The 16,519-nt window shown below is 48.1% G+C and overlaps 1 protein-coding gene across 6 annotated transcripts in view; it reads left to right on the top strand.

Moving 5' to 3' along the window:
• Positions 1 to 16,519, top strand: part of C2CD3 (C2 domain containing 3 centriole elongation regulator) — a 59,025-nt gene that overhangs the window by 22,683 nt on the left and 19,823 nt on the right. For all 6 annotated transcript variants that reach the window (XM_083735756.1, XM_083735760.1, XM_083735759.1 and 3 more), the window contains 10 exons: positions 375 to 549; positions 2,238 to 2,424; positions 3,312 to 3,484; positions 4,589 to 4,712; positions 4,933 to 5,201; positions 6,640 to 6,729; positions 6,883 to 7,509; positions 8,868 to 9,167; positions 12,049 to 12,187; positions 13,415 to 13,479. In XM_083735756.1, coding sequence (XP_083591882.1) covers positions 375 to 549; positions 2,238 to 2,424; positions 3,312 to 3,484; positions 4,589 to 4,712; positions 4,933 to 5,201; positions 6,640 to 6,729; positions 6,883 to 7,509; positions 8,868 to 9,167; positions 12,049 to 12,187; positions 13,415 to 13,479 — 2,149 coding nt within the window. The remainder of the gene's footprint in view (positions 1 to 374; positions 550 to 2,237; positions 2,425 to 3,311; positions 3,485 to 4,588; positions 4,713 to 4,932; positions 5,202 to 6,639; positions 6,730 to 6,882; positions 7,510 to 8,867; positions 9,168 to 12,048; positions 12,188 to 13,414; positions 13,480 to 16,519) is intronic.

The raw sequence follows: 16,519 nt of genomic DNA, 5'->3' as shown, positions 1-16,519 counted from the left end.
TTTGTAAGCCGCTTTGAGGTTTTGTTTTGCTTTCACAATCAGCTGGTGTATAATTTTTATGAAATAAATAATGATGGTGGGTTATTACCCCAACCCTAATCTGCTGGTTGCCATCTGATTGGATTTTATTCTGATCCTGATCTGATTTTAGGATGTATTTTAATTGATTGCCTGGTTTTATGTTGTGTTATACATTTGATGTTAGCTGCTCTGAGCCCAGTTTTGGCCAGGGAGGGCGGGGTATAAATAAAAATTATAATTATTATTATCTGCCCAGAACATGCTGAGATTGGGCATTTTGTTCACTGGAGACGGAGTCTCTCTCCCCACAGGGATTCCCCTCTTTCACAGGGATTTTGTCTATTATTTTGCAGTCAGGCAGGGAAAAGGAAGGGATGATGGAGCACGTTTTTGAGATCCACATTGAGAGCGTCAAAGGGCTCACTCCCCTCCAGTCCACGGTCTGGGGAGAGGCTGACTGTTACGTGCAGTACCACTTTCCCGTTCAGGAGTCCGATGTACTGCATGGGACAGAGTTCTGTGAGAATGGTAAGTGCCGTTTGCCCTTCAGGATATTCCGGGTGCTCTTCCCCGCTTCTGAACCAAAGTGGCTAGAGTGCCATGGTGATGGACAAATATGTATTCGAGCTTCCAAAATGAAACAAGTTTGCTCATCTATAATAGGACCAGCAGTGGCTTGCTTGCCAGGGCTTGCTTGCTGACAGCGACTGGTTTTACACTCAGGGCACCTGCCTCCTCTCCTGTTTGGAGGGTAATTGGACAGGATTGGAGCATGGAACCGCTTCCAGGCTAGCTTGCACATGAGAATGTTGCCAGAAAACTGAGTTATCGCCTGCTGGCCTCCCCAGGGTACAGAGCCCCCACATCCGATATATTGTATGTTCCGCTGCTCTACCCCTTCAGCTGAATGTAGAAAGTAAGTGGCCAAGAGACAGGAAGTGACAGCTGCAAGCATCCCAACCTACTGAACGTCATTGTCAGCTCGAGTCAATGTGCTGGATGAGCAAGGGCCCACAAACATGCCAGGCTGAGCTTAGAAACTGGTAACTGGGAGTGGCCGCCGAGACCATATAACACTGGTCTTGAAAGACCTACACTGGCTCCCAGTACATTTCTGAGCACAATTCAAAGTATTGGTGACCTTGAAAGCCCTAAACGGCCTCAACTGACTTCAGGTCCAGTGTTGGACCATTTCGATCGGATACTCCCTGCTGATGTGGATAGATTCCTCCAAGTTAGTAGGCCCACCATCTGCCTCCTTGATCCGTGCCCATCTTGGCTGATTAGGGAGTGTCCAGATGTTGCGCGGACCCCCCTGGTTGAAATTATCAATTTGTCCCTTGACACGGGGACATTCCCAGGGGAACTGAAGGAAGCAGTAGTGTGTCCACTCTTAAAGAAAACTTCATTAGATCCCTTAGACCTATCCAATTACCACCCAGTTTCAAATCTTCCATACCTGGGTAAGGTAATTGAGAGAGCGGTTGCTGAACAGCTTGGTAGGTTTCTGGAGGAAACATCGGCTTTAGATCCATTTCAGTCCAGTTTCCGTCCTTTTCAACTCTGGCTCCAGCCTGGTGGAACGCTCTGCCTCATGAGACCAGGGGCCTGCAGGATCTGATTTCTTTCCGCAGGGCCTGTAAGACAGAGTTATTCCGCCTGGCCTTTGGCTTGGAGCTAATTTGATTCCCTCCCTCCCTCCCTCTCTTTCTTTTTTTCTTTCTTCCTTCTCCTGCGTTAAGGCTACATTTTATTTTAATGTTGTATTTTAATTTTGTTTTTAAGTTGTAATCATTCAACTTGTTTTTATTATTGCTTGTAAGCCGCTCTGAGCCCGGCCTTGGCTGGGGAGGGCGGGGTATAAATAAAAAATTATTATTCTTATTAATGTTTAATAAGTTATTGTATTTTAATATTCCATTGGAAGCCGCCCAGAGTGGCTGGAGAAACCCAGCCAGATGGGCGGGATATAAATAAATTATTATTATTATTATTATTATTATTATTATTATTATTATTATTATTATTACTATTTATTACTGAAACAAGCTAGGACCCAATATGAATGCCCAAAGACAGGCCTAATGTGAATGCCGGCCGTAGGAGCAGCCTTGGGTCCTCTTGGCTAGCGAGTGGGCTTGGGTCAGTGTTGGGTGGCACGTGGGTCCTTGTCCCTTGCATCACAGCTCTTTTCTGGCTTTGCTTTCCCTCCTCAGGCCTTGTGTTAAAGCCTTTCCGCTCGACAACCACCTTGTGCGTCCCTGACCCCAACTTTGGCGACGAGCGTCATCACTCCTTGATGGTCCCTGCTGATGTCCCTGTCCAAAGGCTGCTGCTCAGCTCTTTCTCTGCCCAGGGCTTAGGAGGAGGAGGAGGAGGGATCCAGTTTGAAATCTGGTGCAGGTATTTCTTCTGGCGTCCCTTGCCATCCCTACAATGACCCCTGCTTAGCAGCACTCGCAGCCAAGGCAAACACCCACCCTCTCCTTTCTGCTGGCATCAAGCCGTGGTTAGGCCTTGGCCCAGTAGACCTGAAGGAGCGTCTCCACCTCCATCGTTCTGCCCGGACACTGAGGTCCAGCTCCGAGGGCCTTCTGGCGGTTCCTTCGCTGCGAGAAGCCAAGTTACAGGGAACCAGGCAGAGGTCCTTCTCGGTGGCGGCGCCCGCCCTGTGGAACGCCCTCCCACCAGATGTTAAAGAGAAAAATAACTACCAAACTTTTAGAAGACATCTGAAGGCAGCCCTTTTTAGGGAAGCTTTGAATGTTTAATAGGTTATTGTATTTTAGTGTTTTGTTGGAAGCCACCCAGAGTGGCTGGAGAAACCCAGCCAGATAGGCGGTGTATAAATAATGAATTATTAATTATTATTATTATTATTATTATTATTATTATTATTATTATTATTATTGGATTCTCCTCAAAGTGGGGCACAGAAAGTCCTAAAAGAATTAAGTCCTCTGTCCTTGATCTCTTCACTCTCAGAATTATCCCTTTCAGACTCATTTCTTTGACCCTGTAACAAAACCTTAAGAGTTTGCATGCAGCTGGGCCAGGTGATGAGAGAGGCCCTTTCCCCCTGAGACCCTGGAGAGCGGCTGCCAGTCAGAGCAGGCAGCCTTGCTTTAGATGGATCTGGCATAAACCAGCTTCCTATGACGGGGCTGTCGGGATACAGTACATGGCTGCAGTTGGCTTGGTGGGGCACATGATGCTGGCCTGACAGGGCCCTCTTTGCATTCAAAAGGGTTTACCCCTAATGTTTACTTCCGTTTCATCTCTTCTTGTAGGTATTACTACCCTAACGTCCGAGACCAGATGGTAGCCAGGGGGACCTTGCCGCTGTCCCGTCTGTGTGCCATGGTGACCATGCAGTACCGAGAGGACGTGGGCATCCAGACCTTCAGTCTACCCTTAATCCCAAGGACTGAGAGTGCAGGGGAACCCCATCCCCGTTCCTCAGGTAACAGAAGACATTGGCCCACAGCAAATCTGGACTTTGGTCAGGTTTTACTATACTGGAATGCAAGGCATAATTTTTCAGGACTTTAAATGAGCTTCAACTTCCTGGTGATCTTATACTGGAGGTCCTATTTTACAGGTGACACACAGGGCAGAACTTCTTATATTAGCAGACAGGTTTGGAGATTAACAGTAAAACAGGGGTGGGGTGTGTTTGTATGTGTAAGGTAGATCAAGTGGAGGCAGGAAGGCTTCGTCTTTCTCTTAACCTCCAGTATTTTCTCACAGCTGAGTTAATTTTGGTTTTATAGCTATCTGGGGAAGGGGGGGGAGGCCCAGGGCAGAGGGGTTGAGAGAATTGGTGCAAGAAGGACCAATTGGTTATACAGCCTCACCTGAAATCCCCACCACCACCACACACACACACACATTGGAATTAGAAGGCAAACATGGTATTGGGGAACCTTGTGTTTGCCTTATGATGTCAGGTCCCACCCTGAGGCTAAGAAAGAGCATCTTGCATTCTGTCCGCCATATCATTCTGTTTCTACCTTCCTTAAAGGTAAAGGTACCCCTGACCATTAGGTCCAGTCGCAGACAACTCTGGGGTTGCAGTGCTCATCTCACTTTACTGGCCGAGGGAGCGGCGTTTGTCCGCAGACAGCTTCTGGGTCATGTGGCCAGCATGACTAAGCCGCTTCTGGCGAACCAGAGCAGCGCACGGAAACACTGTTTACCTTCCCACCACAGTGGTACCTATTTATCTACTTGCACATGACGTGCTTTCGAACTGCTAGGTTGGCAGGAGCTGAGACCGAACGACGGAAGCTCACCCCGTCGCTGGGATTCGAATCGCCGACCTTCTGATCGGCAAACTCTAGGCTCTGTGGTTTAGACCACAGCGCCACCTGTGTCCCCTTTCTACCTTCCTTAGATGCTTCCAAGTATTAACCTTCATGTGGTTGACAAGAAGGACCGGAGCGTCTGTTTTCAGGAAGGTCTTCAGCTATGACTTCTTGTCACATCAGCCACGTGCAGACCTTGCCTGCAGTTTCAGCAACAGAAAGCTTAAATATGTATTCCTTTTTCCTCCCCTTTCCCCCAGGTTTTCTTGATGTGAGTGTAAAATACAGGCGCTCCCTGAAAGCGACGGAAGGCATCCTGGCAGCTCAAGCAGTTTCTATCTCTGTTCAGATACACTTTGCAGCTGGTTTGCAGGCAGCAGCCAGGTAAGCGCACAGCCCAAGAGAGTGTTGAGTGCTGCTGCCAGTCAGAGCTGACTGCCCTAGGCTAGATGGTCCAGATAGTTTGTATAAGGGCAGCCATCCTTTCCTGCCCCTATTAAATACGGCAATGCACAATCAACACAAACCCATGTGCTTGCCTGTCTAATTTTTTTGTAATCGCTCCTTATATGCGTCTCTGGGATATTTTCTTCTCTTTGCTAAGAGCCGTGGCAGAAAAGAACCCTTCGCTCCAATGCAGTGCAGAGGTTGGAGTGAACGCTTACGTCTCCGTGCACCTGCCCTTCCTCCCCGAATCCGAGAGGCGCAACACCCGAGCCGTGGCTCGCACTTTCTGCCCAGAATTTGAGCACCACACAGAGTTCCCATGCAACCTTGTGGTCCAGAGAAGCAGTGGAGAAGCCTGTTCCCTGGGGGAGCTGTTGCAGATTTCGGAGATAGTCTTTTCCGTCTTTCACAAGAGCCTGAACTCAGGTATGTAAAATACACGGGGGCAGCCCATAGTTTTGCTGTGCCGGTGACAGAACCTGCATCACGCCCTCACTCTGAGCTGGGTGGGCAAGGGGAGTGGACCCAACGAGCTACCAATGGAGGATCCCTTAGGTAGCAAACCCACCCAGCACTCCCACCTGCTCTTTTGCACAGCATCCATCAACTTCCATCAAATTTGTGCAAGAGACATTTCCAGGGCTTAGATGGTTCTCTGGCAGCGAGCACCAGCTCTTTCTAGCCACCCAGCTGCCATATTCTACTGTATTTTTAAAGCACAACACATTGGCTTTAAACAGTCAGCAGCTGGCAGCCTTTGGGACCGGTCCAGTGATTGCCTTCAAGCTTATAGCCAGCAAACAGTCCATTTACTGGGGGCCCTCAATTTCTATTACAAAGGAATCAATATGTGCTTCATTTCCTGGATTTGTATGTAGCTTTCCTAGACTAAATCACTTGAGCTCCTTTCATGCTTATGAGTTTGTGTTCTGATGAAATGGAGGCCATGATGGTTGTGGTGGTGATGACATCATCATCAGTATTATTATTATTATTATTATTTGTATTATTTATATGCCACTCTTCTAACTAGGTTGCCAGTCATTAGGCTTTGTACACCCAAGAATGAGGAAGCAGTGGTAGATTATCACCCAATGACAGAACAGGGAATTACCCTTCATAGAACAACCAACCACCGAGCATAGAGAATTGCCCCAAAGAACTGCCCCACAGTTAACTGTGGCAAACATGCCCAGTTCCAAGGGATAACAACTGAAATCATTTCACATAAATAAGCAACTATGTCAGGTAAAGGACCCCTGGACGATTAAGTCCAGTCAAAGGCGACTGTGGGGTTGCGGTGCTCGTCTCACTTCAGGCCGAGGGAGCTGGCGTTTGTCCACAGACAGCTTTCTGGATCATGTGGCCAACATGACTAAACCACTTCTGATGCAATGGAACACTGTGACGGAAGCCAGAATACACAGAAACACCGTTTACCTTCCAGAGCAGTGGTACCTATTTATCTACTTGCACTGGTATGCTTTCAGACTGCTAGGTTGGCAGAAACTGGGATAGAGTAACGGGAGCTCATCCCATCACACGAATTTGAACCGCCGACCACAGCTGTTTAGACCACAGCACCACCTGTGTCCCTAAGCAACTATGTATGCAGGAGAGGAAAGACAGGAAACCACATGAAAGAGGATTCAAAGAACTCCCAGCTGTAGGAAGGACAATTTTTGCCCACACATATCCGATCTTATAGATCCATCCTAAAATAAGGCAATTGCCAGTAGCGTGAGGATTGCTTTTCCCTTGCACCTTTTCTACACTAGACCGTTTTGAATACATTCCGGATGGATGAACCATGGTTTTTTATTTATTTCATATTTATGCTATGTTCTTCATTTTGATCTTACAGCACCATATGGAACAAAAACCCAGGCTTCAAGGGATTACCTCCTGGGAACTGCCAAGATTCCAACCAGAGACCTGTTGAACAGAAGATCAGGTAAAGATACCTATGTTACCTTTTGTGTACGTAACAGAGTTGCTTTCTGATAGGGAGGTGCTCAGTAAATGAAAATGTTCTGCTCCCCCCCCCCACACACTTTCCATTGAAAGGTGATAATGACACTCTTTTCCTGTGTGTGCTCTGTGAAAGGTATTCGAGGCTGGTTCCCAATAACTCTGCCGGAGGATCTGGTGCCTGCTCATTGTGCAAACATCCTGCAAACCATAGTTGGAGGCCTGGAGCTTTCTGTCACCTTTGCCCATCCTGGGGACCGGGAGCGTGTCCTGGATGCAGCTAAACTTTTAGGCTGGAATTTGAAGGAAGCCAGCGCTGAGCGCCTGCAGGACGACAGTGAGGGCGAATGCCAGCCTACTCCAAACACTGCAGCCGTGGCCATTTCAACCCCTCGGCTGTGGCTGCCAGTGCAGTGTGTGTTACTTGCAGGAGAGACACACTTAAACAAAAGCGTCCATTGCTACCTCCGCTATAAGCTGTATGACCAAGAAGCCACGTGGACGTCTCTTAGGAGGCCCAAATTAGCCGAAGACCAGAAGCATGTGACCGTGAGCTTCAAGAAAAGCAAAGAAATGGATCTTCCGTTGAGCCAAGCCTTGCTGTGGTACTTCAAGGAGGAGAGGCTGGAGGTTCAGGCATGGCGAGCCTATGGGAACGAGAGCAACACCGAGAGGCCCCTGGATACCGATCGACTGATTGGGTCGGCCTACGTGGACCTTGCCGCACTTGGGGAGAGCTCAAGGGGGAAAAGGACAGTTAGTGGTATGTTCACTAGCAGCTTAAAAAAATGTTGGGCAGCTTTGGGGCTCAATCCATCAATTGCCATCCAAACCGTAGTCTTTGCATCCCCCTTTTTAACCCCATCACCAAGCAAAGATTGTAACAGCCGTGCCCCTATTGGCATATTTATGTGATGCCCACTTACCATATGGAGTTTGCTACCAACAGATGTGGTGATGGCTGCCGCTTCAGATGGCTTTCAAAAAGTATGAGGGCAATTTCTTGGAGGAGAGGTCTAGCGCTGTCCATGGGACGCAGGAAATAACTTCCCATGTTCAGAGTCACATACAGTGGTACCTCGGGTTAAGTACTTAATTTGTTCCGGAGGGCCGTTCTTAACCTGAAACTGTTCTTAACCTGAAGCACCACTTTAGCTAATGGGACCTCCTGCTGCCGCTGCGCTGCTGGAGCACGATTTCTGTTCTCATCCTGAAGCAAAGTTCTTAACCCGAGGTACTATTTCTGGGTTAGCAGAGTCTGTAACCTGAAGCGTATGTAACCCAAGGTACCACTGTACTTTCGATCACCTGGTGCTGGTGGCCAACAGGGATGGCTGGCTCCAGCCTAGGTGGAAAGGGAAGCTGCCCACACTTTTTTGCCTGAGCAGGAGTGGGAGGCAACAAATGAATGAATTAAATAATATTTGTTGTTGTTTAGTCATGTCCGACTCTTCGTGACAACAACAACAATAATAATAATAACTTTTATTTATACCCCGCCCTCCCCAGCCGGGCTCAGGGCGGCTAACACCCGATATAAAACCAAGTGATTGAAATACAACTTAAAAGCAAGATTAAAATACAACATTAAAATATTAAAATACTGCTTCATTTCAATGGAAACTCAAATCAAAAACTTTTTGGGGGGATGAAAACGTCAAGTCTTCACCAAGGCTAACTTTACAGACTGGTCCTACATGGGCCAGAAAAAAGCCAGGGAAGTCCCCAAATAGGAGTTCCATCGCAGGAGGGGAAAGGAAAAAAGAAGAGGGGGGAGGGAATCAAATTGATTCCAAGCCGAAGGCCAGGCGGAAGAACTCTGTCATACAGGCCCTGCAGGAAGAAATCAGATCCTGCAGGGCCCTGGTCCCATGAGACAGAGTGTTCCACCAGGCCGGAGCCAGTGTTGAAAAGGCCCTGGCTCTGGTTGAGGCTAATCTGACCTCCTTAGGGCCCGGGACCTCTAGGGTGTTGCTATTTATGGACCTTAAGGTCCTCCATGGGGCATAACGGGAGAGTTTTTTTAATACCAGCAAGATCTCAGAGGAGATCACAGAACCAGACACTTGGCCCCCAGCCTCTCTTCTCCTTCTTGAAATGTGCCTTCTCCCATCCTTGCAGGTGTCTTCCCCTTGTTCCGGCGCAATTCTTCAAACTTGTTGGGAGCCGCCGTGCGAGTCCACATTGTGGCGGCTCCCAAAAGCCCCTCCAGACCTGATGTTTCCGAAGATGGCAGCAGTGGCGTCAGTGACCACGAGGAAAGACGGAAGGAGCCTGAGCAAGATTTGAAACCCGATCAGACCTCCGTTGTGGAAACCCTCAGCGAGAAACCATCCAGGGAGTCTCCCCACACAGTGGGTCACGAGCAGACATTTGCCGTCAGCATCCTTGTGGAAAGCGCCATGCACTTGAGCTTAAAAGGTGAGTAAAACTCTGGGCTCCCCGGGGTCTAGGTTGAAATCCCACAAATGGGACATAACTGTTGTTACTTAGAATCATAGAGTTGGAAGAGACCACCAGGGCCATCGAGTCCAACCCCCTGCCAAGCAGGAAACACCATCAGAGCACTCCTGACATATGGTTGTCAAGCCTCTGCTTAAAGACCTCCAAAGAAGGAGACTCCACCACACTCCTTGGCAGCAAATTCCACTGTCGAACAGCTCTTACTGTCAGGAAGTTCTTCCTCATGTTTAGGTGGAATCTTCTTTCTTGTAGTTTGGATCCATTGCTCCGTGTCCGCTTCTCTGGAGCAGCAGAAAACAACCTTTCTCCCTCCTCTGTGTGACATCCTTTTATATATTTGAACATGGCTATCATATCACCCCTTAACCTCCTCTTCTCCAGGCTAAACATGCCCAGCTCCCTTAGCCGTTCCTCATAAGGCATCGTTTCCAGGCCTTTGACCATTTTGGTTGCCCTCCTCTGGACACGTTCCAGTTTGTCAGTGTCCTTCTTGAACTTAGGTTTATATTCACCCTTAAAAACACCAGGAGGAATTGAACAAGGTGATTGTTTTGTCAAGGCAAACATTTCAGTTTTCCAGACAAAATGATTCCCCCCCTCTTCTCTCCCTGCACTGCTCCAGAATTTATACCATCCCGAGCCAGTGTCAGAGGGAGGAGAGTTGAGGAAAACCTCCCCACTTTACGAGTGGAGGTCCCTACACTGTGCTTCTGCTTACGGGACACATTACAGTGGTACCTCGGGTTACATACACTTCAGGTTACATACACTTCAGGTTACAGACTCCCCTAACCCAGAAATAGTATCTCGGGTTAAGAACTTTGCTTCAGGATGAGAACAGAAATCGTGCTCCTGCGGCGCAGCAGCAGCAGGAGGCCCCATTAGCTAAAGTGGTGCTTCAGGTTAAGAACAGTTTCAGGTTAAGAACGGACCTCTGGAACGAATTAAGTACTTAACCCGAGGTACCACTGTAGTTGAATTCCACCCATTATCAGGATGACTTGACAATTAAACGTTGGAAACAGCATAAACAACTAATCTGTTACATGAGCACATCCGGTTCATCCTAAGAACTGTTCTCAGTGTGTGCATTTTAAAAATGAAAAGGTGCAGTCTGCTCTCAGGAAATTATTCACGCTGTAATAAGTCTTCGTTAAGGAGAAAGTTATGTGTGAAATAATGACTTTTTCTTCTGTTAGTGTCTTTTTAGGTTGTAAGCAGGAGCTCAGTGTTTGCTGCTGATGTTATTGATCTTATATATAAGCTGCTTCAGAAAGGATTTTGGGGTGAATAGCTTGGAGGGCAGGGGGATAAATAAATAAGCGAGCAATTTAATTATGTTTGCATGTTAACCGCTTGTAGTCATAATGGAATTCTTGCATTATATACCCAGCCCTTTTAGACAGAGGTTGTTATGAACTCCTATCCCTTTATGATAATCATAAAGTACTGAAAAACTCCAAAAAGATATCGGTAACAGGAGTTTGGGCGGAAGTGTTCTGGAAGGAATTTGCTTTTCGAAAGAACTGCCATCAACATGCCCTTTGTCCTGATCTTGATTTGGGCAGCCTTGGGCTCCACATCAGCACCTTCCCAGGAAAATTTCCTGGGATTCATGTTCCACATTGTTTCTGTCTCTGAAACGGCATTGAGGCTCTTCCCAGAGGGCAACCTTGTTGTTCTGCGGATGCACAACAGCAACGTTGTGCTGAGCGAACTAGGTCAAGCCAATTAAACGATTAGCTAATCTCTATTCTCACAGGCTTCTTCCCATGCTTTTGAGATAAACAGTCCCAGGTTGGGGGGCTGGTAAGCTCTAGTCCTGCTGCAGCCATGAAAGAGATTATAGTAACCGGGGGGGGGGGGAGCCTTTTATTTGTCCGTTCTCTTGCACCAAAGAACCCTTGGTCTCTCTTTGGCAGTTCCTAAAGTCCTGTCTTGTGTTTTATATTGCAAGAGTTTCTAAATGTTCAGCAAATTCTATATTTGCACTTCCCCCCTGCATTTCCCGCCTGCTGTAACACAGTGGGCCTTATAAAGACCTATCACCCAGAACATTCATCATCATCATCTCCTATCTGGCTGGTTTCCCCAGTCCCTCTGGGTGGATTACAGCATATCTAAAAACATAATAAAAACATCAAGTGTTAAAAACTTCCCTAAACAGGGCTGCCTTCAGGTGTCTTCTGTAATTCTTTATCTGCTTGACATCTGAAAGAAGGGCATTCCACAGGGAGGGCGCCACTACCAAGAAGGCCCTCTGCCTGGTTCCCTGTAACTTCGCATCTCGCAGTGAGAGAATCAGCAAAAGACCCTCGGAGGAGGACCTCAGAGTCCGGGCTGAGCAATGGGGGTGGAGACGCTCCTTCAGGTCTCCTGGGCCAAGTCCGTTTAGGGCTTTAAAGGTCAGCACCAACGCTTTGAATTGTGCTTGGAAATGTAGTGGGAGCCAGTGAAGATCCTTTAAGACCGGTGTTATATGGTCCAGGCGGCTACTGCCAGTTACCAGTCTAGCTGCTGCCAAGCCAAGCTGGGTACCCCCTGCTTATTGTCCAAACAGGCCTGTGCATGAGCATGTGAGCGATGGGGCTTTGGTGCCCTCAGCCTCCTGCTTCTCGTTCGCATTGCCAGTTGCAAGGCTGTGCTTGCCCGCCTGGCAGGCTCACAGGAACCCGGGATCATGGAGTCATTCCCCCAGAACCATCTGGAAGTGCCCTTTCCTTTGGCCTCATGGATTGTGGCTCTTCTGGGGAGAGCCTGCATTCCGTGGCACCTCCCAAAGTTTCCTCCTTTCTCATAACTTCAGACCAAACCAACCTTTGCCCAACTTGTCTTTCAGGGAGTCCTCTCACGGAACGTGGGGTCGTGGCACCCAGTAGCTACGTGTCCTTTGTCGCTGCCGATGCCGATAATCCCGTTGCCACGGAAATAGTTGAAAATTCCGACTCACCTGTTTGGGACTTTCAGCAGCAGGCCAGGTATGCAATGTGAGCCTTTAACAAATGGGAATCTCAGAAGCCCCATCATCTGCTATGCAGACAATCAATTGGAATAGCAGGCTTCCTGCACAGGGAAGGATTTATCCAGTCAAAGAAACAGAAATGCATGTTACACATTTGAGGTTTTTTCTTTGTTTGTGTGCTTGCAATCAAGCGGTACAAATTTTTGGAAATCGATAAACCCTGAACAAGAGCACTCCCGTTAGGAGGCAAAAATGCACTGCAGGTACCAATTAGGAGCAGTAGTATTTATATAGCACCACCCAACAGAATGGTGCTTTAGAGAGAGAATCTTTTGCCCCAAAGAACTTGCAATCTAAATCTTTCCACAGCTATGACAATAATAGGGAGGGGGATAGAATAAGTTTGTTTTGCTCAAGGATGAGGATTAAGGAGTTATAAGGGGACACGGGTGGCACTGTGGTCTAAACCACTGAGCCTCTTGGGCTTGCCAATCAGAGGGTAGGCAGTTTGAATCCCCATGACAGAGTGAGGTCCTGTTGCTCTGTCCCAGCTCTTGCCAACCTAGCAGTTCGAAAGCATGCCAGTGCAAGTAGATAAATAGGTACCACTGTGGCAGGAGGGTAAATAGCATTTCCATGCGCTCTGGTTTCCATCACAGTGTCCCATTGCACCGGAAGCGGTTTAGTCCTGCTGCCCACATGACCCAGAAAGCTATCTGTGGACAAACGCCGGCTCCCTCAGCCTGAAAGCGAGATGAGCGCCGCAACCCCATAGTCGCCTTTGACTGGACTTAACCGTCCAGGGGTCCTTTACCTTTACCTTCTAAGCAAAAGTCAGAAGTGTCGAAATGTACACACCAGTTTTCAGGCGCATGGGCCCTGCTGCTGCCACCCATACCTACCTATTCACACATACCCCCATATGTATTTGGGAAGCGGCTATAGCTCAGTGGTTAGAGCAGCAGCTGCCTTGCCTGCGGAAGGTCCCAGCTCCAATCCCTGGCATCTCCATGCCGGGCTGTGAGACCCTCATGCCTGAAACCCTGGAGAGCGGCTGCCAGTCAGTGTAGGCAGCACTGGGTAAAATGGGCCAATGATCTGACTCAGTATAGGGCAGCTTCCTAAGTTCCTACGTTCTCATACCTTAGGGAGAGTTTTCCATATGATACGTAACTTGAATTTCGGCAATGTTTTATCCGACCACGATCAAGGCACATTTCTGACTTTTTTTTCTTCTTGACAGACTCTCCAAAGAGCTTCTGTTGGATCCTCAGCAAACTCTGGTCTTTAAAGTGTGGCACAAAGCAGGTATTATTCTTCAAATGCAGTTACCATATAGCCAACAACCCCCAAGCTCTACACCAAGGGGAACTGTTAATAAAGCGCCTTACGCAGCTGAGGACCAGGAAGCCTTTTCATTTCACTTGTGTGGACTATTGAGCTCTTTCCAACTAAACTACAGTGGTACTTCGCAAGACGAAATTAATTCGTTCTGCGAGTTTCTTCGTCTTGCGGATTTTTCGTCTTGCGAAGCACGGATGCACCCTGGTTTTAAGAAAAAGGAAAGAAACTCGCAAGACGTTTCGTCTTGCGAAGCAAGCCCATAGGGAAAATCGTCTTGCGAAGCAACTCAAAAAATGAAAAACTCTTTCGTCTTGCGAGTTTTTCATCTTCCGAGGCATTCGTCTTGCGAGGTACCACGAGGTAAAGGGCTTGCGAGGTAAAGGGCTTGGACCTAACTTGGCAGGCTGTTTTCATGTATGTGTTCTAAGAAGACACACCTGTTGGATGCTTTGCATCGTGCCCAGAAGCAAATAGGTATCAGGAGAGGAGTGGTAGGATCCTGTAAGCCAGCACCCACAGCATCCTCACTGCTGCATTCAGGACTACAGTGGTACCTCTGGTTGCGAACAGGATCCGTTCCGGAGGCCCGTTCGCAACATGAAAAGCCCGCAACCTGAAGTGCCGTATCTGCACAAGTGCACAGCACGATTTGGCACTTCTGCGCATGCACGGGCGGTGAAACCCGGAAGTAACCCTTTCCGGTGCTTCCGGGTCACCGCGGGACGCAACCTGAAAAAACGTATCATGAAGCAAATGTAACATGAGGTATGACTGTAGTTGGTGCTTCCAAAGACTCTTCAAAGGTAGATGCAAGGAAGGCATGTGTCAATAATAATAATAATAATAATAATAATAATAATAATTTATTTATACCCCGCCCATCTGGCTGGGCTTCCCCAGCCACTCTGGGCGGCTTACATAGAAACCCAAAATACAGTAAAATATCACACGTTAAAAACTTCCCTGAACAGGACTGCCTTAAGATGTCTTCTGAATGTCAGGTAGTTGTTTATCGCTTTGACATCTGCTGGAAGGTGGGTGGGCGCCACTGCCGAGAAGGCCCTCTGCCTGGTTCCCTGTAGCTTTGCTTCTCGCAATGAGGGAACCACCAGAAGGCCCTCGGCGCTGGACCTCAGTGTCCGGGCTGAATGATGGGGGTGGAGATGCTTCTTCAGGTATACTGGACCGAGGCCGTTTAGGGCTTTAAAGGTCAGCACCAACACTTTGAATTGGGCTCGGAAACGTAGTGGGAGCCAATGTAAGTCTTTCAAGACCGGTGTTATATGATCTCGGTGGCCGCCCCCAGTCACCGGACTAGCTGCCGCATTCTGGATTAGTTGTAGTTTCTGAGTCACCTTCAAAGGTAGCCCCACGTAGAGTGCATTGCAGTAGTCCAAGCGGGAGATAACCAGAGCATGCACCACTCTGGCGAGACAGTCTGCAGGCAGATAGGGTCTCAGCCTACGTACCAGATGGAGCTGGTAAACAGCTGCCCTGGACACAGATTTGACCTGTGTCTCCATGGACAGCTGTGAGTCCAAAATGACTCTGTGGTCAGATCTGTGGTCAGATCTGCCTTTATCAGGAATGGGCCCACCAGCCTAAGTTAGGCAATGCGCTCCTGGCCACAACTGTCATCCGAGAGATAGGCATGCAGGGATTTTCATCAGTCACTCCCCGCCAAGTTTGGATTAAATAAAAGAAAGCCAAATCAAGTTTCTAGTTCTTAAGACAGTGACTCCAAATGCCCCATGAGGCAGGCTCCTCTTATTCCCTTCATGGCTCTCCATCCTTTCCCCGCGGCCTTAATATGTGCAGCTCTTGCGCACGATTGCATCTGTTCCTGCCAGGTTCTCCCACTCCCAACAATCTCAGGTTCTGCCTCATCCCAGATATTGGGGTCTGGCCAATGCATGCAGGTCTGTGCGCTTCGAGAAAAGAATTTGAACTCCCTCGGGGCTTTGCTCCAGAATGCCAAAATCCGCTTGCGGGAGATAATCCAAACAATGGTTACTTTTGTGTTTGCCAGAAGGAATGGCTGTTTCTTGTTTGCACCGGCATCCGTGCAGGGAAGGGAAAAAACAGAAGATTGTTTCAAAGAAAAACTGCAGCAAGTCTCCTTTCAATGTCCTTGAATATTCAAAGGCCAGCTGGCAATGGGCAGAGATAGAAGAATGTACAGTATACAAACAGCCCTAATTTGCGGGCTGCATTCAGACAGCCTTGGAGCCTGTTTGTTTCCTTCTCCGCGTGGGGACACTCAGGTGATTTCTTTTCCAAAGCCTTGCCCACCCAAGAGATGGTTATGTTGAATACAGTGGTGCCCCGCAAGACGAATGCCTCACAAGACGAAAAACTCGCTAGATGAAAGAGTTTTCCGTCTTTTGAGTCACTCCACAAGACGAATTTCCCTATGGGCTTGCTTCGCAAGATGAAAGGTCTTGCGAGTTCTTGCGAGTTTTTTTTCCTTTTTCTTCAAGCCGCTAAGCCGCTAATAGCCGTGCTTCGCAAGACAAAAAAACCGCTAGACGAAGAGACTCACGGAACGGATTAATTTCGTCTTGCGAGGCACCACTGTATATTTATTCACTTTTTTTATCCAGGTATTTTAGAAGTGTATTCCCCCAACACCAGTAGCAAGGCTCAGGATCAGGGGGTGGTGATGTTGTGCTCTTTCCTCTGGGACATGAAGGAATGCCACAGCCAGGGGCAGAATTTTGGGCAGTGCGAAATTCCACACCGGAAGATTTCACTCGGAATGCCCTCCTCCGCAGAGAGTGTGTGCCTTAAGGCTGTGGGCGACTGTGCAAAATGCTTTTTAGATTAGGAAAAATGGGGGTGGGGGGAGCATGATAGAGGTGCGTGAAATCATACACGATGCGGATAAAAGTGGATAGAGGTCTTTTCGCCTGCTTGCATAATGCTCAAGCCCGGGGGCATCATTGAAGATCAGTGGTGGAAGATTCAGGAGAACTTCCTTTGCACAGTGCATAACTAATACAGT

This window comes from Podarcis gaigeae, assembly GCF_964106915.1.
Source record: "Podarcis gaigeae genome assembly, chromosome: 4".
Taxonomy (NCBI): domain Eukaryota; kingdom Metazoa; phylum Chordata; class Lepidosauria; order Squamata; family Lacertidae; genus Podarcis; species Podarcis gaigeae.
This window is presented reverse-complemented; position numbering and strand designations above follow the sequence as displayed.